The sequence below is a fragment of the Martes martes genome (assembly GCF_963455335.1).
Source record: "Martes martes genome assembly, chromosome: 3".
Lineage (NCBI taxonomy): Eukaryota > Metazoa > Chordata > Mammalia > Carnivora > Mustelidae > Martes > Martes martes.
In genome coordinates this window covers 77,948,708-77,973,612 of record NC_137890.1, presented here as the reverse complement: position 1 = coordinate 77,973,612, position 24,905 = coordinate 77,948,708, and the positions used below count along the sequence as shown (strand labels likewise).

Genomic DNA, 24,905 nt, shown 5'->3' with positions numbered 1-24,905 from the left:
GCAAGGGAAGGAGTAAGGGGACTAGTTAAACACAGTATTTTCAGCTGATACAACAAATGTATGCACTTTGAGGAATAGGCTTTCCACCCTTTTCTCTAAGATTTCTCTAAGATTATTAATGTTTTTAATTAATCAATTTAATTTAAATACATTTAGTTAATTTAATGATTAGTTATATTAACAATACAATATTTGTTATAGTTTGCTTGCTCTGTGTGATGCCAAACAAAATCACAGAGGAATAATGTTTGATTTTTTTTTTTTTCCTAAACTCGGGGAAGCTACAAATTTGGAAGAGGCTAACTGAAGATTTTACATCAGTGCCATAAGATTTTAGTTCATCACAACTGTTTTCTATTACCTTAGGGCCTAGGGACACAGATGAAGATCTGAGCAATAAAATTGGGGGACTTTCTCTCTAACTTCCAATACTAATTAACACGGAGAGGACACTCTCATGGAACTATCCGCTTTGATCATCCCAGGATGAATGGAGATCAGTATCCACATGATGTTTCTCACATGGTCGCTCATCTCACTTTCTCTGTGACATGACAAGAAGTTGTGATTCTGAGTCCTGGTCCTAGCAATAACTCTCAACTCAATAATTTTAACTTTTCTGGGACCCAGGTTTTTCATGTGTCAAATGCAGATTCTAGTGATTTTAAAAGGAAATGAGGTGTTGGTTGAATTCCCTAATCTGCTTCATTGTTCTAAGCCTCCAGAAAAGTGGGCTCTTTCCAACTGCACCCAGGGTTGTGTCCTTTATGATGAGTTACGTCAACTGTAGAATTTTATTTTATTTATTTATTTTTCAACTGTGGAATTTTAAATAAATTAGTGGCATATCAATTCTGTTGGACTAGGAGATAGCAAGAAACATGATCTGAATCCAGATTTCCTTTTCAGTGGAGATCCAGCCATATGAGGCTGTGCATAAACATATATGCCTTTTTTTTCCTAGTTGGAAGTTAATGGGCAGAAATAATTTTGAGTTTCATCATCTTGGGATAATTTCACAGGAGATTACTTCTTTAAATGCTGCAGTGAGGTAAATAAAAATTATCCACTTTACTAATAACAGGGAACCCGACAATTATAGGATGCAGAGACCTTGGGTGAAAGCGTGTCTATCTTGACACTGCCTTCTCCACTTGGAGGAAGAACGAACAAGGTCATGCTTTAACAAGGACATGGAGACCAGGCGCCTGAATGGAGCCTGGCACTCAAAGGGTTAAGCAGTCCGCTCAGGGAAGAGGGAGGGCAAGAGCCCAATTTCATATCTTCGTTCCGGTTCCCAGATGGCAACCCTGTGTGTCAGTCCCAGTTGAAGCAAAACTATTTTTGAGCTTGTGTATCCTTCAGCACAGATGTTCAAGGCCATAATAATGTGTTTCTTTTATGGTGTCCTTTCTGTTTCTTGGTGTTGAAGTTTCAAAGCTTCATTGTTTCATCGGTCACATAAACACAGCAAGACCTTATAGGACTGTGGGATAATAAAAAGAAGAAAAACATCCTTGAAAGCAGGAAAAAATGGTTTCACTTTATCATATGTGTAGAGAAATACTATAGACAATCTGCTGCCATTTCGTGGCTTATAATTTTTTCAGTATTAATTACGGTGTTTATCATAATTAAGGTACCAAATAGTTATGCTTATAATGTACCCAGCACTGAAGAGAAATTTAAAGTAATGGGCTTGCTCTTGGCATGACAGACTTTCTCGAAACAGCACAGAGAGATAAAAGTCTTGAGTCAACCCTGGGGATCAAAATGTGGTCAATGAGGGCCTGTTGCTCTCCTCCCTGACAAGCCAGCTGCTCTCCTGTGGTAACTGCCTTCTCTGCTCCTATTCTTTCCCTTGTTATCCCTCAAAGACATGCATGGTAGTATTTGTCCTATGCAGTCCTGGTGGGCAGCACACCTCTAGGCCAAGTGATCTGGAAACAAGATTAAGAATAGAAACAGAGTCTAGTGAAGTGATTTACTAAGTCTCAGCTACTGAGACATCAGCCTCCCGTCACAGGCTCGCCACCTGGGATTTTCTCCAAGGAGGCTTCATCACGTCATGATGAGCTTCAGGATCCCCCCTGACCTTAGGCTCTTCAGATAACTCTCTTCCTGCCTTCTAGGCCTTCACAGATGCCTGTCTTATCTGTTGCCAGCCTGAATCCCTCACCGACCACCCCAGCACCTCTCTTAGCAACACTCCTGACCCCTTCATCTGCTTAGCCCCACATCACACTTGCTCTAGTCCTGTCACCGGGCTGCTGAGTGCCTGTATAGCCCAGGTCCTGTTAATTTCACCTTTGCATTTCTGATAGTGCATTGCATAACATGTGTATCTTAAAGAATAGAAACTGTCTTCTTCATCTGTAATTCTGTTTTGTCCTGTTGAGAAGAAATACAGCTGTTCAGTTTAATGCCTTATAAATACAGCTAATTTTCATTTTTCCAGGTAGAAACATTCACATTTTGGACTAATAAATAAAATCCAAAACCAAGGGGTGCCTGGGGGACTCAGTCAGTGAAGCAGCTGCCCCCAGCTCGGGTCATAATCTCAAGGGTCCTGGGATCAAGTCCCACATCGCCAGGAATCTGCTTCTCCTTCTGTCCTCTCCACCCCCCTAAATAAATAAAATCTTTTTTTAAAAAATTCAAAGCCAAATTTAAAGATTCTTTTTTTTTTAAAGTCCCTGCCACTCATGGTTGGTAACAGAGTCAAAGGTGATGGGGTAAGAGCTCTGCCACAGACACACCCTTGGTTGACCAGTCCTCCCTTTCACCTGCTATCTCCCCACCAGTGCTGGGGAGCAAACCATGGAAGATGATGGCTCTGGGTCCACACTTAGTCCTCATTGCTTCGCTGGCTCCCCAGCCCACCTTGTGTGGTCCAAACAAAACAGGCTTCTGTGGCCACCCAGTGGTCTGCACGACCTGGCCTGGCAGGACGCAGGCCGGTTAGGAGGCTTTGGTGTGCCGCTGAGGAGGAGGTGACCATTGAGAACCGGGGTAGTGGTTGAAGGGAAGAAGAGGAGAAAAATCCAAGTATTCAAGTATTCGGGGAGATGATTTTCAAAGCAGTATACAGCGCTGATGTGAAGGAAGAGTCTAAAGTCACTATTTTTCTAGCGGTTTAAATACAAAGTACTTATTAGAGCCGTCAGAATGAAAGCTGGCACTGTGGGTTTTGGCTTAGAAACAAAAGGAAACTGTATTGGCATGGTAATGCTTTGTACTTGAATTGTTAAGTACTATCAACTTCCTTTTCAGTGTGGGTCATAGACATCTACACCGTCTAATCCATTGGCATGGTGACCCCTGGAGCAGGGGGGAGGGTTTGGGTGGTGCTGCCACAAAGGTGAGAGGAGCTTGGCTGCCCCCAGACTGATAAAACATGCTGTGAGAGGCCATGTATTTAGTTGGAAGAGGTTTGCAATGGAAAATAATGGTCTTGGTTGAAAGAAGAAGCAAGCCCATGTCTACACACACCAAGTGCAGGCTTGGTGACTTCTGCCTTGTTTTTCAAAATCAGTTTTTATAAACACACAGGTTAGCAATTCAGGTCAGAAAATGCACCAGGTTCTGTTGATGAGAATTTGAAACTGCCAAATCTCTACTTAATTTCATACCATCCGCTTATTGCCGCATAATGCTGCCGGGAACTTCCTTGATGACTACAAATCACCAATGTGGAGGGGGAGTTTGACTCCCCAGGTAAAAATGAAAAGGCAACTGGAGGAGAGAGAAGAGGCCTAGGATAAAAATATGGCCAACAGGGGCTAGAACTTTCCATTGGTCAGTGCATCTGTTTGCTTGCGAGTGCTCTGCTGGGCCAGATGGCCTTCTAGGCGTCTTTCTCTTTACCATCTCTTCCCTTGACTTCACTCGGGTGCAAGTACTTCCCTTCCCACGCTGGCAATCCAAAATGTCCAGCATGTCCATTTGATTGTCACCAGTCCACCTTCAGGAATACATAGAGTCAAATTACCTTGTCCAAGCAACCGGTCTTTTTTTCCGCCGTAATTTGGCGGTAAGGGAAGACCATTTAAATATGAGCAGGAGAACAAGACACATGATAGTATACATGAGAAAACAGAGATTTCTCCTCTGTGCCTTCCTTGCAGACATCATTTCTATCCATGGCTTTTCCTTCATTACCCCTTTTTTGCATGATTTAAGTATATAACGTTGGTTTAGCCTAGTGCTTGTTCATGTTTCTGTTTGTCTGTCACTATGTAGATAAGTCCAGATCATGGTCTTAGTGCTCAAACTAGGAAGAAAGAAGAATCATAGTGTGTTAGTCCCTTCTCTCCAAATGTCTATACCAGTCATACTTAATATAAGCCTTTGAAAAAATTTGGAAATCTACAAAAATTGGACTCAGTTGTGGAACTATCAGTGTTAGTTGTATTAGTTAGTGTATTTAGTTGGGAGAGGTTTTCAATGGAAAATAATGGTCTCAGTTGAAAGGGGAACATTTCAACTTTATTCCAGGTAAGATAAAGATCAGAATCCATGCAGCACTCTCTACACATACATTTAAGGAAGAGGAAGTGCCAGTCCTAGACCTCGTCTTCCATGTCCCTCAAGTGACACCATGAACTACAGGGTGGCTTTAAACTCTTGGCTGATGTGTCTGACCAGAGCTATCGCTGTAACTGATAGATAACTAAAATTTTTCTTATTTGCTTACCAAAGAATTTTTGTATAATGGTTTTACCATTTCAGTCACAACATTCCTTGAGGTTTAGGTATTTTGTTAATTGTTGCTTATTGTTCTGTGACATTGCTTAATGTTACCAGTTAGATCATGTTGGTAAGACTCTGAGATACTTACATAAAAGCAGCGGTAGCTTTTTCTCTTGTAAGAAATGCATCTAAATGGGGCGCCTGGCTGGCTCAGATGGTTAAGCATCTGCATTTGGCTCAGGTCATGACCCCAGAGTCTTGGGATCGAGCCCCACATTGGGCTCCCTGCTCAGTGGAGAGTCTGCTTCTCCCTCTTCATCTCCCTCTCCCCCTGCTTGTGTTTTCTGTTTCTGTACCTCTGTCAAATGAATAAATAAATCTAAAAAAAAAAAAAAAAAAAGAAAAAGAAAAAGAAATGCATCTAAACTTCTGGAGGGACTATTTTGGTATGTTTTTGTTGTTAATTTTCCTTCTGAACTTTCCAGTGCTTTAGGGATGTGTTATGAGGACACAGGCTGTTGTAACATGCTGTTACAAGTAGCTCATTCTGTCTATTTAGTCCATGGCCTATCTATGACATAGGTGGTTTCAACGGGGTTAAAAGACAGTCCAGATTCTGACATCATAGTAATTACAATACAGTGTCTGATTCTGAATAATAATGGGAAAAGCATGGCTAACACTTACAGAAATCTTACTGTGTATGAGGTACTATGCCAATCAAGTACATTATTTCATCTAGTTCTCACAAAAATCCTGTCAGTTTGATCTCATTAATATCCTGATTTTACCAGTAAGGAAACTGAGGCAAACGGCTGTCGTTGCTGTTTATAAGACTGCTGGTAAATGGCAAAGTGGGGATTCAAACCCAGACTGTTCACTACCAAGCTCTTAACCATTAGAATGTGCAGTGTTTACAGTAAGTTTTAAAGTCAGAAAAGGACAGAAGGAAGAAAGAATGAAGATGTGTTTAGTATGTTAGTATGTTTGACATATGGGCTAGCGGAGGGAGGCTTCTGTCTCAGTCCTTTTTAAAGGTTTAATCCATGGTCCTTCAGAAGCAAAGTGCTTAAATTGGTCAACAAGAAATGCTTCCAGCTCTAGGAGCACCTGCCAACAGATTCCCAGTAAAAGCAGGAGGTCAGACCTTTAGAGTCTGTGTGTTTGCTATTTTAGTTCTCACTTAGTAAATTCAGGTTCATGTAAACACAACTTAAATAAGCTCTTGAATATTCGAGCAATTTACTGCTAGAATCTGCTCATTCAGTTTGTTATTATGTATATTAATTTATCTGGACTGTCATTGGTACCATTTTCTGCTTCATCAGTAGGTTAATTAAAAGCAACTGTTCTATATAATGAAAATAGTGATACTGCATTCTTATCTTTAACCCTTTGATTCATAACAGTGTTCTGTCAATACCAAAATATTAACAATTGATTGCCTTTCTTTACTCCCCAAGAGATGTTTTAAAACTACTGACTTTAGTGAAGATTTTCTATAAGCAGAGACAAAGTTGCGAATAAGAACTGATAACTGATAGACCTATTGTTTAAAGAACTTTATACTTTTCTAATAACAAAACTGTTCTAAGGTGCAGTGTTTTGGTGAAAGCTTTCCAGAAGGCAGTAAAAGGCTTCGATATTCATATAACCGATGTTTTAATTGCAATATTTGGACCTTTCCTTCTATAATTCAAAAAGTAATAATGGAGTAACTGGAATCACTTTAGAATATTGACTATAACCATATATTTTTAAGTGTCTTATAAGAGAGAGTAATGTTTGTTGATAATATAAGGGAAATTACTATTTAAATGACTTCTCACAAGGCTATGAGAATAAACATAAATGTGAAGGACACTCCTTAGGGCTTTAAATTTAAGAATGGATATATTTTCCCCCTCCTTCCCTGCTCCCCCAAGAAGGGTATTTCACATTTTCTTCGTGGTTTCCTCCCAACAAACATGGTAACAGGCTGACAATGCCAATAAAACAGTGACGGGCAGGCAGCCCAGAGGAAGACAGAAACTGATCAAGTCAGAGCTGGCAGGTGAAGAGAAGTCTCAGAGATCCTCCATGGGAGCTCTCAGGGTCACCTGCTCTGCACTGCTCCCAACAGAATCGCCTCCATCCCGTAATACCACAGTCGGAGAGCCCGTCAGTGCCGTTGCAATATACTAGATTTCATACAGATGGATTTTTTTTGGTTCCAGGGTTATTCTTTCAGCTTTCACATTCCACTTTCTTTATATTCTGTGGCCCTTAGGTACAACTTGGCCAGATGGGAAGTAAAGATATAAAAGTTTACTTCTTAGGGGTGCGTCCTGTTTATAACACAGCCATATTTGTGAATCATCTGTATTAACATTAAAAGAAAGGAAGCTTGAGGCCACTTTGGGGACTCTGCCTTGATTCACTCGCATTTATATTACAAAAAAAAAAAAAACAAAAAACAAAAAACTGGCAATTAGTGCAGTGCCCTAAAGGGAAGTTATAAGGAGGAATCAAGCTCAGAATTGCTGTATTTATCAGTAGATGTTAGTTACAACATGGCTTAACAAAGGAAAGGGGCTTGCAAACTTGTGCTATTTTTGATGTGCTCTCAGTTCAAAAAAGAAAATCATTAAAAACACTTAGGACACTACCTTGGAAACTCAGCTCTCAGAGCATGTTTGAAACTGGCCTGACATGATGAACCTTTGGTTTACGTGCATACAACTGCCTGTCCTAGACACAGGTGTGGGATGATACTCTGCCCCATGCCTACTAGTCTCAGATGCTGGTAAACAGATGTCAAGCTAAAAACATAGTGTTTGGCTGATGCTTCACAAGTAAAGTCGGAACGATTCCTTAGGAAGAAGATGCATATCCTAGTCTGATCCTTCTATCATTCATTTGAAAAATGATACTTTTTAAATTTAAATAATTTAATTGCCATTGCTTATTGTTCTGTGACATTGCTTAATGTTACCAGTTAGATCATGTTGGTAAGACTCTGAGATACTTACATAAAAGCAGCGGTAGCTTTTTCTCTTGTAAGAAATGCATCTAAATGGGGCGCCTGGCTGGCTCAGATGGTTAAGCATCTGCATTCGGCTCAGATAATTCAGCGTAAGTAATGGCATCTTGCTTAAGTCATGATTATTATTTATTATAAACTTGCACCGAGCTTTGTGTCTATAATTTTACTTTGTGACATCATATTTTAAAATCATAGCTTGGTTTCGTCTTAATTCAAAAATTCGTTCAGCAATAAATGTGGAAGTGGCTACAATGGCCAAGGTCACTAATTTTTTTTAAATCACAAATCTATTTCACTTCTGCCAGAATGTTAAAATTTGATTTCTGTAATTCGTCCCCAAAATAAAATATCGTGATGTAGCCTAGATATTTAAGAATCAGAAGAATTCATCCCATTAAACTTTGGTTTACTACTTACTTCTAGAAATGCGTCTTTCCCAGGCTACTTTGACACCATTGTTTTCTCCTGATCTCAGAGGCTAGCTCCTCCTCTTCCATCAGATTTCCTAATTGCAGAGTGTACCTGGTTTCTGTGCTAGGTCCTCGTCTTTATCTGTATTATATACAGACGGGATTTTAACAGTCCTTTGGCTTTGGGTATTGTCTGCGCACTCATGATGTTCAAATTTATATCTCCAGTAACCATCTCCCTTCTGTCTTGCTCAGCCCTCCTGCCAACCCAAGAGTTCCACATGGGTAGATAACAGGTATCTCAAACTTAACATTTCAAAACAGAATTTTTTTATTCCTCACCTCCTCACCACTCCCCACTATCCCTCACATTTTCACTCTCCCTAAAAACTAAGAAATGGCACCATAATTTTCCCCGTGGTTTACAGAAACCTAGGCATCCTTCTCGATTCCATCTCGCCTCGTGTCTAACTCACATTCAGTATATCCAGTTGCTCTTACAATAAGTATTTCTCAAATACAGCCAGTCGACAGCATGTTCCTGGTTATATAAGTTTAACTCAATCCACCATCATCATCACCACCATCATCTGAAACACTGCTGTCCTTCCCACCGGATGTCCTTCTCTCTTCCCCTCTGCAGGCGGTCATCTTTCTAATGCTAGAGCTTGTCGTCTTCCACACCCCAAACCCTCCAGTCACTTCCTGTTCTTTTTTTATGGTAATGAAACTTGCCATTATTAAATGGACAGTAGCATTAATTACATCCACAACGCAACCCTTACCACCATTTACTTCCATAACCCTTCGTCCCTCCAAACAGAAACTGACAATCCTCCCTGTTCTCCTCCCATCTCCGCCCCTTTGTAATGTCTGATCTGCTTTCTGACTCCATCAACTCACCTATTCTAGATATTTCATATAAGAGGAGTTATATCAATATGTGTCCTTTTGCATCTGGCTTATTTCACTTAGCTTAATGTTTTCAAGATTTGTTTATGCTGTAATATGTATCATATTTTCATTTCATATCTTCATTTCATTCCATTTCATGTGTATACCACATGTGTGTTATCCAATCATCTGTTAGTAGATGATTGGGTTGTTTCCACCTTTCAGCCACTGTGGATAATATTGCTATGAACATTGGCATAGACGTACCTGTTTGAGTCCCTGTTTTCTATTCTTTTGAGTATGGACCTAGGAGTAAAAGTGTTAGGTTGTATAGTAATTCAATGTTTAACTTTTGGAGGAACTGCCAGACTGTGTCCTCCAGTCGCTGTATCACTTACATTCCCACCAGCGATGTACACATCTTTACCAACACTTATTTTCTGCTTTATCCTCCTCCTTCTCCTCCTCCTCCTCATCATCCTAGTAGGTGTGAAGTTGTAGCTCATTGTGCTTTTTATTTGCATTCCCTGATGACTAGTGAATTTGAGTGTCTTGTGTTTATTGGCCATTTGTGTACCTTCTTTGGAGAAATGTCTATTGAAGTACTTTGCCCATTTTGGATTGCTTGCCTTTTTGTTGTTGGCTTATAGGAGTTCTTTATATATTCTGAATATTAAACTTCCTCAGATATATAGTTTGCAAATATTTGCTCACATTTCATGGGTTGTCAATGTCCTTGATGGTGTCCTTTGAAGCACAAAAGTTTTTGATTTTGATAAAGCCCAATTTATCTGTTTTTTCTTTTGTCACCTGTGCTTTTGGTATATATTTAAGGAACCATTGCCAAATCCAAGATTTTCCCCTATGTTTTCTTCTAAGAATTTTATAGCTTTCACTCTTGAATTTAGGTCTTTGATTCATTTTTTGATCTTTTAATATGATATGAGATAGTATCTAACTTCATTCTTTTGCATGTGGATGTCCAGTTTTCCCACCAGCATTTGTTGAAAAGACTGTTCTTTCCCCTATTGAATGGTCTTGGCACCCTTGTCAAAAATCAGTTGACCATAGTTGTATGGGTTTATTTCTGAACTCTCAATCATATCCCATCGGTCTGCATGCCTATCCTTATGTCAGTACCATACTTTTCTGATTACTATAGCATTTATAGCAAGTTTGGAATTTGGGAAGTGTGAGTCCTCCAACTTTGTTCTTTTTCAAGATTTTTTTTGTTATTTAGGGTTCCTTGTTCAATGTGAATCTTAGGATTTTTTTTTTCATTCCTTGAAAAAGAAAAAGCCATTGAGATTCTGATAGAGATTGCATTGAGTTATGCCTATCACTTTGTTATTTTTTTAATGATTTTTTATTTAAATCTGTACTCTTTTTAAGTAAGCTCTATGTCCAACGTGAGGCTTAAACTCACAACCCCGAAATCAAGATTTGCTTTCTCTATTGACTGAGCCAGCCAGGCAACTTACATGTGTCACTTTGGGTTGTATTGTCATCTTAAGTATTCTAATCTGTGAACATGGGATGTCTTTCTATTTATTTTGGTCTTCTGTCTTTCAACAATGTTTTGCAATTTCCAGTGTATAAGTTTTTACCTCCTTAGTTAGATCTATTCTTAAGTATCTTAATCTTTTTTATGATATTATAAATGGGACTATTTTCTTAATTTCCTTTTTGGATTTTAGTGCTAATAGTTTCTTTGTAGAATCTGTAGGGGTTTCTTTTTTTTTTTTTTTTTAAAGATTTTATTTATTTATTTACAGACAGAGATCACAAGTAGGCAGAGAGGCAGGCAGAGAGAGAGAGGGGGAAGCAGGCTCCCCACCGAGCAGAGAGCCCGATATGGGGCTCGATCCCAGGACCCTGAGATCACGACCTGAGCCAAAGGCAGAGGCCCTAACTCACTGAGCCACCCAGGCGCCCTGTAGAGGTTTCTATGTATAAGATCAAGTCATCTATGTACAAGGAAAGTTTTGTTTCTTCCTTCTCAGTTTGGATTTTATTTTTGCAAAAATAAAATAAATTTTATTTTTGCAAAAATAAAATAAATTTTTTATTTATTTTATTTTTGCATTTTATTTCTTTTCCTTGCCTAACCACTATGGCAAGGACTTCTACTACTATGTTGAGTAGAAGTGGTAAAAGCAGATTTCCTTGTGTTCTTCCTGATGTTAGGGGAAAAGTGTTTGGTTTTTTACCATTGAATATGATGTTAGCTGTGGGTTTTTCATATAACCTTTATCATGTTGAGGAAGTTCCTTGTTTTCCTAATTTATTCAGTATTTTTATCATGAAAGGGTGTTGGCTTTTGTCAAGTGCTTTCTTAATGTAAAACTGAGATGATCATGTTTTTTTTTCTCCCTTTGATTTCATTTTTGTATATTACATTGACTAATTTTTGTATGATTAATCATCAATGCCTTCCTGGAATAAATCCCATCTGGTCATGGTATATAACCCTTTAACATGCTACTGAAATTGATTTGCTGTTATTTTGTTGAGGGTTTCATGTCTGTCTTTGTAAGGGCTCTTGATCTGTAGTTTTCTTTCTTTGTAGTGCCTTTTATCTAGCTTTGATATCAGGGTAACGCTGGCCTCCTAGAAAATTTGGAGGTGTTCTGTCTTCAGTATTTTGGAAGAGTTTGAGAAGGAGTGATGTGAATTCTTCTTTAAATATTGGCAGAATTCAAGGCACCTGGGTGGCTCAGTTGGTTAGGTATCTGCCTTCAGCTCAGGTCATAATCTCAAGGTCCTGGGATGGAGCCTGGAGTCTGGTTCCCTGCTTAGCATGGAGTCTGTCTCTCCCTCTCTCTCTGCCCCTCCCACCACCTAATGCATGCACTCATTCTCTCTCTCTGTGGAATAAATAAATAAAATATTTAAAATAAATAAATACATGTATATATGTTTATATTTATTCTAGGTAAGCTTCACCAGTGGGGCCATTTGGTCCTCTTTCTTTGCTGGGAGGTTTCTGATGATTGATTCTGTTTCCTTGTCTTCTAATAGTTCTTTTCTGGTTTTCTATTTCTTCTGTTTTGTTTTTGTTGGTTTGTGTATTTCTAAGAATTGTCCATTTCATCTGGTTTATCCAGTGTGTTGGTGTACAGTTGGTATTCTCTTATAATCCTTTTTATTTCTGTAAAGTCAATAGCAATGTACTCTCTTTCATTTCAGATTTTAATAATTTATATCTTTCTCCTTTTTTTAGTCAATCTGAGGTTTTATTAATTTTTCCAGTCTTTTCAAAGAATCAACTTTTGGTCTCGTTGACTCTCTCTCTTGTTTTTTCTACTCTCTATTTTGTTTATCTCTGCTCTAATCCTTATTATTTCCTCCCACCTAGCTTTTGGGTTAATTTGCTCTTCTTTTTCTAATGTCTTTGAAAGCTGATGTTTAAGTTATTCACATGAGAGCTTCTTTTTTAATGTAGACATTTTAATACTATAAATTTTCCTCTAAGCATCGCTTTTGCTGCTTCCCATAGGTTTTGTTATGTTGTGGTTTTGTTTTCTTTCATCTCAAAGGATTTTCTAATTTCTTCTGCAATTTCTTCCTTGACCCATTGATTATTTAAGAGCACATTGTTGAATTTCTTCATATTTGTGAAATTTCCAGTTTTCTTTCTGTTAATGATTTCTAGGTTCATTCCACTGTGATTGGAAAAGTTACTTTGCATGATTTCAGTTTTTAAACATTTTTGAAACTTGTTTTGTGACATCACATATGGTCTATTGTAGATAATATTCCACATGCACTTGAGAAGATCGTGTGTTCTGCTATCATTGACGATATCCTATTATCTTAGAAAAGAATCCAAACTCCTCACTACAGTTTCTAAATCCCTACATGAACTGACACTGAATGGGTTCTCCAACATCATCTTCCTCCACTCTCCTCCTAGTTCTTGCTCAGGAAATACTTTTATTTCCTGAATTATTAATTAAGTTAATGCTCGTTGGTGTAATAATAATGTATCTTTTGATAGCATATGAAACAATATATCTTTGTGAAAAGTTTTAAAATATATGGGAAAGGTTTATCTGTAAATCTTCATAGCAGCATTATTCACAATAGCCAAAAAGTGGAGATACCCCAAATGTCCATCAGCTGATGAATGAATAAACATAGGTGGTATATCCATGCCATGGAATGTTACTCAGCTGTAAAAGGAATGAAGTTCCTATACATGCTACAAAATGGTTGAGCCGTGAAAACACTATGTCAAGTGAAAAGAGTCATATAATATTGCCACAAAAGGCCACCTAATATTGTATGATTCCATTTATATGAAATATGTAGAATAGACAGATCCATAGAGACAGAAAGCAGATTAGTGCTTGGCTGGAAGCAGAGAGAAAGGAGAATGGAGACTGACTGCTTAATGGGTATGGGGTTTCCTTTTGAGGTGATGAAAATGTTCTAGAATTAGTGGTGATGGTTGCACATCATATACTCAGTGTCACTAGTGGTTAACTGTTATGTATATTTTACCACAATTAAAAAAAATCAGTCCAGTTTAAATATATTTGGAAACACACAGAAAAAAAGTCATTTTGGATTAATATTTCTATTGGTTACTAAAAAACAAAAAACCACATAGTTCTAAGACGAAAGTCTAAAATGAAAAAAAAATAAATGATGGAGTCTCACTGTTTACATTTATCCATATTATACCAATGATTGGTATAAAGTAGATTAAAAAAATTCAACTATTTCGTTTAGTGACAGACTCTTTTTGGTACATCTGGAATTCATGTGAGTGTTAACATAGATATTTTTGTTTAGCCAGTTTAGATTAACAAGATAAAGCTTACACTCCAGAACTGTATCCTTGCCTCAGTTAACATTGCAAAGAGTTCTTTGTTAATATTTCTTTTTTATTAAAGAACATTACTAGAAATAGATTCATCAGGTTTTATTTTGTTAAACCTGTATTTGATCTGGGATTTTTCTTGGTGGTGGTAGAAGAACACAGAAAGCAATAGATTGAATTATAGTTTACTTGAAAGAAATTTAAAAATCGAAGATAAAATATTTCAGTGAAAGTTATTGGGAAATGTCTGAAGTGTATGTTTCTATTTCAGAACTAATTTTTAATTGAGTTTCCTGTGCCAGAACGTGGTCATCAGTGCTCACACTTTCAATTCTGTCAGAGTGACATGTCCTAGGGCAGGAAACTGGATATATTATTTGCATGTGTTAAACTAGCTGATGAAAACGCAAGGCATCATTGAAATCTTGAAAACAGAAGTTTAGAAAGCATAGTTCGCTTACCGCTTGTTCTTCCCCACTATATTTATTTTATACTCATCTAATTATATCCTAGAGACCTTAAAAATAACGTTTAAAAAGGCTATACATTATTTTTCACTGCAAAAAAAATACAATAGCCTCTTTAATCTTGGGGATAAGACAGTTTGAATTCGTGAAGTTAGATTTGTGTTTTTAAATTAGGTCATATTAGGGGCGCCTGGGTGTGTTAAGTGTGTTAAGCGAATGCCTTAGGCTCAGGTAACGATCTTAGGGTCCTGGGATCCATCCCTGCATCTCATTGCCTCAGGCTCCCTGCTCAGCGGGGAGCCTCCTTCTCCCTCTCCCCTGCCCCCACTCATGCTCTCTCTCACTATCTCTCTCCCTCTCAAATAAATAAGTAAAATCTTTTAAAAAGTTAGGTCACGTTATATTGTATATTGATTACCTAGAATTTATTAGTCTGTACAAAATTTCAGCCAAGAATCCTTCACACTGTAGTAATTTTTTTTAAAAGATTTTATTTATTTATTTGACACAGAGAGAGAGATCATAAGTAGGCAGAGAGGCAGGCAGAGAGAGAGAGGAAGGGAAGCAGGCTCCCCGCTGAGCAGAGAGCCCGACGCGGGACTTGATCCCAGGACCCTGGGATCATGACCTGAGCCGAAGGCAGAGGCTTTAACCCACTGAGCCACCCAAGTGCCCCCACACTGTAGTAAATTTTTTGCTCTAAATAGTTGGGAAAAACATCACATAATTTACAAAACACACACACACACACACACACACACACACACACACAAAACAAACAAACAAAAAAACCCATGAATTTTAGAGTCATACAAACAAGGCTCAAATCTAGATCCAACCACCCAATATTTGCTTAAAATAAAAAATATATATATATGTATGTACAGCCTTCTTCATGGACAAAACCCTCACTATAAAGGATTGTTATGACATTTCAAAAGTGAGAGTGAGTAGCTAAGGGGCTGGCCCTCGGTAGGTGTTTGGCCTATGGGAGCTGTGACGGTGTTGTGATAATCTGGGTTAACTGTCTCCAAAAAATAATCACGGTTCCTGTCATTAACGGTTCTCCAGATGCTCATGTCACTTTCTCCATACTTCTACCTAGTTTTAGGGGGAGGCACTCAGTAAAAATGTAAGATTAGCATACCTGATTTGATAAAATGATAGGAATGCTTAATCATCCCCCTTTCTCCAATTCAGCTAGTAATCAGCTTCCAAAAATGATACCAAAGCGGCTTTCCCTGGAAGATGTGGTTGGCCTCCCCTTTTCTAGCCTCTTTGGTCATTCCCTATAAATTAGTCCTCACGATGCATGGATTGTTAACTAAGATTACATTTGGCATATAATAACTAAAATAAGATCCCTTCGTGATGAGTCCATGGAGTGCTAATTAAAATTGACTAGAGAAGGTGAGGGTTTTGTTTCATATTCATTCTGCAGTTATAGTCAATAATCCTCAAGGTTTGTGTGTTGATAAATCGGAGCAACCCTTGCTCTTCCACCTGTGGTCACCTTAACACCACATAAAACACGTGCCAGGGGAACCGTTATTTGCCGCCAGCTGTTGCCATATGCACTGCCACCGACTGTGTAGCCAAGGGTGGAAGCAGATGCGGAAAATACATTATGGGCAAAATCTCACCTTATTAATAAAGAGGTCCCTGTTAAGTAAACTTCTGGATACTTCAGGTTTTCCAGTCTCTTTTGCAAACATCCATTCATCCCATCATTGATCATATACATATGGGCACCAACTATGTGCCAAGAACACCTATAGGCGTTATAACCCTGGTAGTGGACGAAACTGACAAAAACCCCTGCCCTTATGGAAGCTGGATTTTGGTGGGCGGTGAAACTGCTTAGGTGAACTGATAAGTTACTGTTACAAGGAGACCCCAAAAGATGGCCACATAACTAAGAGAGATGTTCCTGTCTGCATTCTGCAGGCCTGCACGGGGGAGCAGGTCCACGGCAGGATGTCAAGCCAGGGGCTTGTGTCCAGCGCTTTCCCAGCCTTTGGATATCTTCCTCATCTATGAGATCTGAGCATCATCCAGCCATTTTCTGCTTAGAGCCCACAGTGAAAGGGATGGCTGGAGCCAGCAATCTGTCCCTAGATCGGAGAGGACAGAAACTATACACATCACTTCTGTTCGTCCCTCCTATTCCCTGTTGACTCTGACTTTGACATAACCTCATGCCTAGCTGCAAAGGAAGCAGGAAAATGTGGCCTCTGGCTGGGCCCAGCTTAAACACAAGCCCAGCAGCTGTGTTGGGGAATGCAGGACGGATTTTTTTTACCCCCATCGGAGGGGAGAATGAAAACCAACCAAACAAGTTAAAGACATCAAGTGCCAGATGGCAGTAAGTACTGGGAAGGAAAAGGAAGCAGGGAAGGGGGTAAGAAGCACAGGTCAGAGACTGCAGGTTTAAAAGACTTTGGTGGAGAAGCCTTGCTAAGTAGGCGATGTTTGCAGAAGGGCCACTGAAGGAGTGATCTGTGTAGCCCGGGATGAGCCCTGCCGACAGGCGGTGTTGGGCAGGAGAGGTCTGTGGGGAGGGAGGGATGGCAGAAGGAAGTGAGGAGGTCGGGGTTGTCAAGGTCATCTTTTGGACTCGTTTCTGAGTTTAAGATGCCTCCCCCTGCCGAGTGGAGAGGTTCATTAAGCTGTTGGATAGACCAATCTCGAGTTCAGGGAAACACCTCAGACTGGAAACAAAAATTTCAGAGTCATGAAATACAGTATCCTGCTTAATCTTATTCTTTAATGTGAAGGCCATGGTCATTTCTGTAAGAAGAAATCAGCCAGGCCACAGATAGATCACGAGACTTTCTTAATAGCCAACATATCCTAGTGTGCCTGGCACTTAGCTCCATAGGAGCTCATCCGGCCCCAGGGACACTTTCATTGAGTCGCCAGCCTCACTGATGGTGGATCTTAGTGTCTGCATGATGGCCCACTATTCAATCTTGTCATTGAGGAAACCAGGCTTCAGAGAGGGGGAAAGTCTTGTCCGTGGCCAGGGCAGAAAGCGTTGAGAGCTAGAATTGGGAGACCTAGTTTCCTCCCTCCCAAGCCAAGGGGGGGCCCTTGATCAGGACAATACTCTGGGAAGAAGGATCTTCTGTTTAGCGGCTTTTTTAAACAGACTGCTAGGAAGTTAGCAGGTTAGACATGTCAGGAGATCAGTAGGAAGCAGAGCTATGGAATTACCAATGAAACCTCACAGAGTGCATGCGGGAGCCTGATGCTTCTGACCCGTCCCAGACTCAGTGGCCTCCATAAACATGCCTCTCCTCGTCACCTCAGTGACACTCAGGCATTGCACCATGTGCCTGCCATCAACGTGCAACTCCGAGAGCCACGCTGAGGCCGAGGGGCCTGAAATATTCTCTCAGGCCAGGGGCCCTCGTGCGGAACTGGCTTCATGCCCACTGGGCCAGCCTCCTGTTGAGAAAGTCCCCAGATCTCTCTGTGGCCAGGCTAGTTTCCCCCTGCAGAAATGAGCATGGCCTGCATGCAGACACGAACCACATTTGGCTCCTCTTCCCCTGTAGAAAGGTTTACTCACTTACAAGCTACATGCACCCACGAACCAGTGTGGTCCACCAGAAGGGGTCCCAAAGTCTGGTTTCAGATCTCCAGCCGTCTCGCTTTGCTTTGTAGCCTTGAGAAAACTACCCCAAGTCTTGGTTTCCTCATGTATACAAGGAGACCCATCAGTGCATTCTCACGGCTCTGTTGGGTTGCAAAGAGAGTGAAATCCCTAGAGGTATGTCAGCAGTGTCCAGGGCTCTAAAACCACCCAGAAGTCAGCTGAAGCCTATTTCAGTCAAGTCTGTGGCCTGCACACTGAGTTCCTAATTTGCATCCTCTGATGACTTTTCCATGATTCATCAGAGTCCAGTAATACAGATCTCTCTACTACACGCGTCTCTCCAGCTACATTCTGAAGCTGCTTAGGGGTTGAGATATAAGGAGAGTATCTCTGCAGTTGGGATATTTTGCAATGATCACTCCAAAGAGGGTAAAGTGAACGTGAATGAAAACACTTGCCAGACTTTGTTGGCGACCTCTCTTTTCTCTTCCTCTTCTGTTCAGATTCTCATTCAACTTACTTAATGCCTCTTAGGATGCCCTATCCAGAGTAGATACTCCGGATATAATTGTTCTGCTGAGCTGAACTCCTAAGGAAATGTATAATATAAAATTGCATTTATTTAATGTAATACAAAATTTAAGCTAAGGAAACAGTTCTCACTCTGAAGTAACTTTGCCAGAGGGTAGTGCTAAGATTGTAGTGGAATTTAATAACTTCATGAGGGTAAGAGATGCCTTTGTATTCCAGAAAAGTTAAAACTTTCCAAAGACTGTGGACATTCCTGTTCCCAGCTCTTCAGAACTCCTATCAGAATCCTGATAAAGTACGGGTGAAATTCCTTGCAGGCATTCAATATGCTTGGTCAACTATGGACAGGGAATTCAGTCGAGGCATGTGGGTGGAAAGAATCTTTCATCTCAGCATCATTGCAGTGAGCACAGGTCAGCAAAACAATACTTTTCAGTTTGTGGTAGATACTTCTTTTTCTGAGAAATTCTCAGCAACAACTCAATCAACCAGAACTTAGTAGACTAGAAGCTACTTCATAAATTGGCACCAACCTCCTCTGCCCCATCCCCCCTTTTTTACTACCCAAATCAGAAAGAATTATGAGAAAACAGGTTTTTAGCAGAAACTCATGTGAATAAGTTTCTGGAGTTGTTCTTAAACCAAATGATAGTCAGCCCAATCTCCCATAACATCCACATAAATGTCTGCATGTCTGCATTGTTGTATGTGATGATTGAACCTACAGAGGATGAGACCATTTCCTAGAAAATAAACTGTTTGCTGTAATGGTTGCATTTACTTGTACATATAAACAAAAATCCAGAATGGGGTTCCTAGAGCCCTGCTTCCCATGGGGACCTCCCTGAGAGGGTGGCTGAGTTCACAAGACACCTTTTTTTTTTATGCAGGTATCAAATGTTGAGAGATAAAACTACTGTATTTTTCTTGTTCATCCTCAGATGCTACTTCCAGGGAAATGTATACAGAAGGGGTTTACTGAGTGCACTTAAAAAAAAAAATCAATGTTATTATGGCAGCTCGATATCATTGAGATTCCAATGTTAGCACCCTGCCATGGAAAGACATTTATTCCTAAGACTTTTACGATTAGCTTAGAGAAAATAAATCCTGAATCACAAACACCAGACTCAAAATCCTCATCAGGGGCATGTTAGCATGTTTATAAAGCAGGAACATTTCCTTTCACATGAAGGCAAATAAGCTAACACTTACAAAGAAGTTCAACAAGAACGTAAAGGATTCTCATCGTGATTCTACTTTAACCCGAAATCCTGATTCTCAGTAGGGTTTTCCTGAATATCCAATGCTATGTGAATTGATGAGCTCAACTCGAGAGCTAAAACAGGGTTGGGAACTTTGCGATCTTCGGCTCACATCATGTACTACGTCTCGTTCTGACGACAGCTCTTGCCGAAGCCCTGTGTTGTGTAGAGCTGGGTCATTTGATGAAGAGTTTCAGCTTACCTTGCTTTGAAGTCAGTCACCTTTGTCACCAACATAAGCGAGGTGGCAGGTTTCCACAGCTGCACCATTTGATCCAAAGAGATAAGAGTCACCTCTCCCAAATCCGTGACCCTGGGGTGTAGTCCAGTATTTCCCTTGCGTGGGATACAAATTCCTCTTCGGTTATTGATTTGTCAGTGTTTGTACAGCTGTGCCTGTGTTCATAGATCCTCTTGTCAGTTTGTCCATTGATAGAGACTGCTTCAGATTTCGATTTAAGTGTGACCCCAGAATCACTGAGTCTAGAAATACCAAGACTTGATATTCCCAGGTGATCACTCCTGCTATCATATTTTTATGATTCATAGATGTTGTTCAGTCATCCAACAGCCAGACATTAAAAAAAAGTTCACTGTCTCAGAAATTGGGGGTTACTATTAGGCTGTGAATGATCCCACTCCTTATTTTTCCTTAAAGTTCCCCCCCAATGCATCCTTTAATTCAGTGTGTTTGAAAATATAGGTGATCTCATTCCAATTAAATAGCAAATATTACATACCTACGATGTGCCAAAGGCATGTCAAGCATTGGGAGACAGAGAAAGTTGAGGGATTCCAGCTCGCCAGCAGCTCTGGTCTAACGGGCCTTAAAAGCACATTCTGGCAACACAGTGTGGTGAAGGTTGTGTGTCCACACACAGTCTTTGTGGTGGGAAAGGAAGAGTGGCTCATCCACACATTTTGGGGTGCAGGTGAAGGTATGGTATTAAAGAAATCTAAGAGGAGGGAGCACTGAGCCTTCTTAAAATACCTTTTCTTGTCCTCTGGGGTCTTACTCACATAATAAAGGTGGCCAGCAAGTTGGGGGTAAGTGTCCGAGTGTCTTGGGTGGTTGAGAGCCTGCTGACCCCATTCTTGCGGTTTCCAGGTACCAGCAAGGTCAACCTCGTGAAGATCCCATCCACGGCCTCCAGCCCGCGGGACACAGCCCTGGCGGCCGTCATCTGCAGTGCCCTGGCCACGGTCCTTCTGGCCCTGCTCATCCTCTGTGTCATCTACTGTAAGAGGCAGTTTATGGAGAAAAAGCCCAGCTGTGAGTGTGGAGCTCTTTCCGTTCCTTAGCGTGTGGGTGAAGGGTGTTTACCATCATTGTCACTGGAGGTTCCACAAGGCCTTGACCAAGACAATAGTCAGGAGCTATCAAAGGGACAAAGTGCACATGGAGACGCAGTTCCCAGTCACCTGGTCCCCCAGAGGCACTGCTTTATAAGGACCCTGAAAAGGCCTCAGGGTCCTGTGCCACTAGGCAAAAAGGAAAATTCTTCCAAGTTCTGGCAACAGAAGTACCCTGTCATTTGAGCTTTTAACAGATTCATTCCTAGTTTTGCCTCTGTGTAAGAAGACGTATTTTTAAATGTGTATTAGAGCCATCTTTTTCTTCAGAAATATTAAGAGCTAGAAGGGTACCTATCTGCATTGTGGTGGTCATGGGCTCCTTAACAAAGGCAGTGATCTTCACTGACAGAATTCTCGCCCCCTGTAGGGTCGCTGAGAGCACAAGACATTCAGTACAACGGTTCTGAACTGTCATGCTTTGACAGACCTTGGCTCAACGAATCTGCTCCCAGAGCATGTTGTCAGTGCCACCGGGACTCCGCCCAGACCTGTGGTAAGTGTAGCGGGGCAAGGGGCCATTAGGGGAATCTGGGGACATACACATTGCAAAGAATTGTCCCTGTTTGCCCACAGCTCGGTTGCTCTGCTTAGTTTTCTAGTTAAAGCTAATCTTGTTAAAGGATTCTTTGTGCCCTCATGGTTTGGGTGTTTTGAACCTCTTAAGTAGTGAGAAGAAAGGAAACATCTCGTTAAAATTCTAGAATTGTTGGGCAACTTTTTAAAGCAAGTTTGCCCTTATTGTTTTGGTTCCATTGACTGATTAAAAATAAAATCCTTTTGTAGAGTAGGAGCATGTATCCTGTCTTGTCTGGTGGATTCAAGCTGAACTTTGATGGGTCTTCTAAATGTCTTTTTGGATTCCTTAAAGAAGAGCAGGGAGGGAGCGCTATGGCAGGGGTTTCCACAAAACTCAGTTTTCCCCCGGGGACTACTGACAGAAAAGGAAGTTTAGGGAAGTCATGCAAATGGAAATTGGTTTCTCACCAGGGCAAAAAACAGGCACAGATAATACTTTTCCTGCCACTTATTTATATTCATCAACACAGGGCTCCCACACTTACACTGCCCTCTCAGCCCCCGTTGTGAGGACCCCTCCCCTCCTCTGCAAAGCAGAATCTGGCAGTGCCCTTCCTGGACATCCACCCCTGCCTGCCTGGTTCACGTGCTCAGAGCCCCTTTGAAGCAATGCTGACAGCACCATTTTTTCTCTTCCAGCCACTCTCTAAGCTGAGTGTTTCCCACTTAGATTGACTGACACTCTTGGAGCTGTGCTGTCTTTCCTACCAAGAAATTACAGGATTCCACTTTCTGAGCTGATGTTCTGTATGTGGAGGAAGACGTTTTTAGCGGGCTGATTTTGCTACAGCTCGTTATCGTCTTCTGTTTTAGGAATGGGTCAGGAACAAAATATAGGTGCTTCTGTGGTGTGTGTGAATCTATTTTTGCCTTTGCCTACGTAGGGACTAGACTTCTAGACAGTATGGACGGTAACTGGGTGAACCTCCAAACACCCCCAGAGCTGGGGTTTCTAGACACTGAACTGGTATACTAGGGTCAGAGGGCACAGGAATCATTTCCTGAGACCTGAACTCAGATGTAATAAAATGCAGCATTGGGCAAACTCTGCATCCTCTTAACTTCTGTCTGAGAAGAAGGATTACATGGGCAGATGGCCTTGGTGCTCGTCCTCTTAACAGAGCAGCACGCAGAGCCTGGAAAGAGTCTGCCTGCTACTGCCTGCGCTCCATAAAGCTTGCCACTTACGTGGTTTCCTACTCCATGGCCGCGCCTTCACCCTTCGAACTTTTTACTTCGACATCATTTAAGACTTACAAAAATGTTGGAACAATAGCACAAAGAATTCTCTCACCCTCTTCACCCAGATTCCCCAAATATTAACATTTTATCTCGTTTCCACATCTGCTTTATCATTTTTCTAAGTATAGTAACGATATGTATTTATACACACTGCTTTCATGTCCACTTAAAAATCAGTTGCAGAGTTGATATCCCTTTACTCCTTAATACTGCGGTGTTCGTTTCTTAAGAACAAGAACATTCTCTTACAGAACAGCATGGTTATGAAAATCAGAAAATCAGCATTAAATCGAAGCTATTGTATAATCTACAGAGCATATTCAGATTTTCTGAGTTGTTGCAAAAATGTCCTTAAAAGAGGGAGGCCTGGGGGGCCTGGGTGACTCAGTGGCTTAAGCCTCTGCCTTCGGCTCAGGTCGTGATCTCAGGGTCCTGGGATCGAGCCCCACATCGGGCTCTCTGCTAAGTGGGGAGCCTGCTTCCCCCCCCTTCCTGCCTCTGCCTACTTGTGATCTCTCTCTCTCTCTCTCTCTCTCTGTCAAATAAATAAATAAATAATCTTAAAAAAAAAAAAAAAAAGAGGGAGGCCTGGGTGGCTCAGTCTGTTAAGTGTCTGCCTTCAGCTCAGGTCATGATCCCAGGGACCTGGGATTGAGTCCTGCAAGGGGGTGTGGGGGGCAGTGTCCCTGCCTGTGGGGAGTCTGCTTCTCCCTCTGCCCCTCCCCCTGCTTGTGATCCCTCTCTCCCACTCTCTGTCAAATAAATAAATAAAATTTGTAAAAATAAATAACTAAAAATTAAGTTAAATTTAAAATGTCTTTAAAAGAAAATCCCGGATAACATTACTGGATTTAGTTGTCAAAATCTCTTTACCTTATTTTTTTTTTTAAGATTTTATTTACTTATTTATTTGGGAGAGAGAGAACGAGCAAGAGTGTGAGCACAAGCAGGGAAAACAGCAGGAGACGGAGAAGCAGTCCCCCTGCTGAGCAGGGAGCTCGATTTGGGACTTGATTCCAGGACCCTGGGATCATGACCTGAGCCGAAGGCAGATGCTTAACCAACTGAGCTACCCAGGCATCTCTCTTGACCTTTTTAAAATCTGGCATAGGTCCTTCATCTCTCTTTGTGTTTCATGACATTATTGTTGTTGACAAGCACAGACCAGTAATTCTATAGAATAATCCTCAGGATGGGTTTGTCTGATGTTTCTGTATAACTAGAAACAAATCCTGCAGGGGTGATGCTGTGTCCTTCCCAGTGTCCCACATCAAGAGGCACAGCGTGTGCAGCTGTCCCTTTCCTGGTCAGGTCAGTTTGGTTCCCTTTGTTAAGGTGGCATCTGCCAAGTTTCTCTGCTGTAACATGGTTGTTTTTCCCTTTGTAATTAAGAAATACTTTGCAAGAGACTCTTTGAGAACGTGTAAATATCCTGTTACTCTCCAAACTTTTGCCCAAGAGTTTAACATCTTCTGGTGGTTCTTACCTAAATCAGTCATTACCGTGATGGTGACAAATGCTAGTTTTGTAATTCCATCCTTTTGTCCACATTTATTAGTTGGCTTCCTACGGCAAGAAAGAACTTCATCTTCCCCTCTTATTTATTTACTTGAATTAGCGTGGACTCGTGGACCCTCTTCCACAGCTTCTGTTCCTTTGCCATCATCGTTTATCTTGGTGCTCACGTTTTCCTCAGCTGGGCCAGGGCAGGTCCCTTCAGCCTGGTTCATGTGTCATTTTGACATGTCCTGATTGTCCTTTTGGCACTTTCTTCATCTCAGGCACACAAAAAAACTTCTAGGCTCATCTTGCTCTTGGTTGCTTGAGCCCTAGAAACAGCCATTTCTAAAAGGAAAGACAGTGTCTTTGGCTTTTAAATAATATTTTTGAAGAATTTATTTATTTATTTGATACAGAGAGAGAGACAGCAAGATAGGGAACACAAGCAGGGTGAGTGGGAGAGGGAGAAGCAGGCCTCCCGCTGAGCAGAGAGCCTGATGTGAGGCTCCATCCCAGGA

At 40.9% G+C, this 24,905-nt stretch overlaps 1 protein-coding gene across 2 annotated transcripts in view; it reads left to right on the top strand.

Moving 5' to 3' along the window:
- Window positions 1-24,905, top strand: part of TNFRSF19 (TNF receptor superfamily member 19) — an 82,478-nt gene that overhangs the window by 47,761 nt on the left and 9,812 nt on the right. For both annotated transcript variants that reach the window (XM_080798418.1, XM_080798419.1), the window contains 2 exons: window positions 20,822-20,986; window positions 21,437-21,562. In XM_080798418.1, the coding sequence (XP_080654544.1) occupies window positions 20,822-20,986; window positions 21,437-21,562 (291 nt within the window). The remainder of the gene's footprint in view (window positions 1-20,821; window positions 20,987-21,436; window positions 21,563-24,905) is intronic.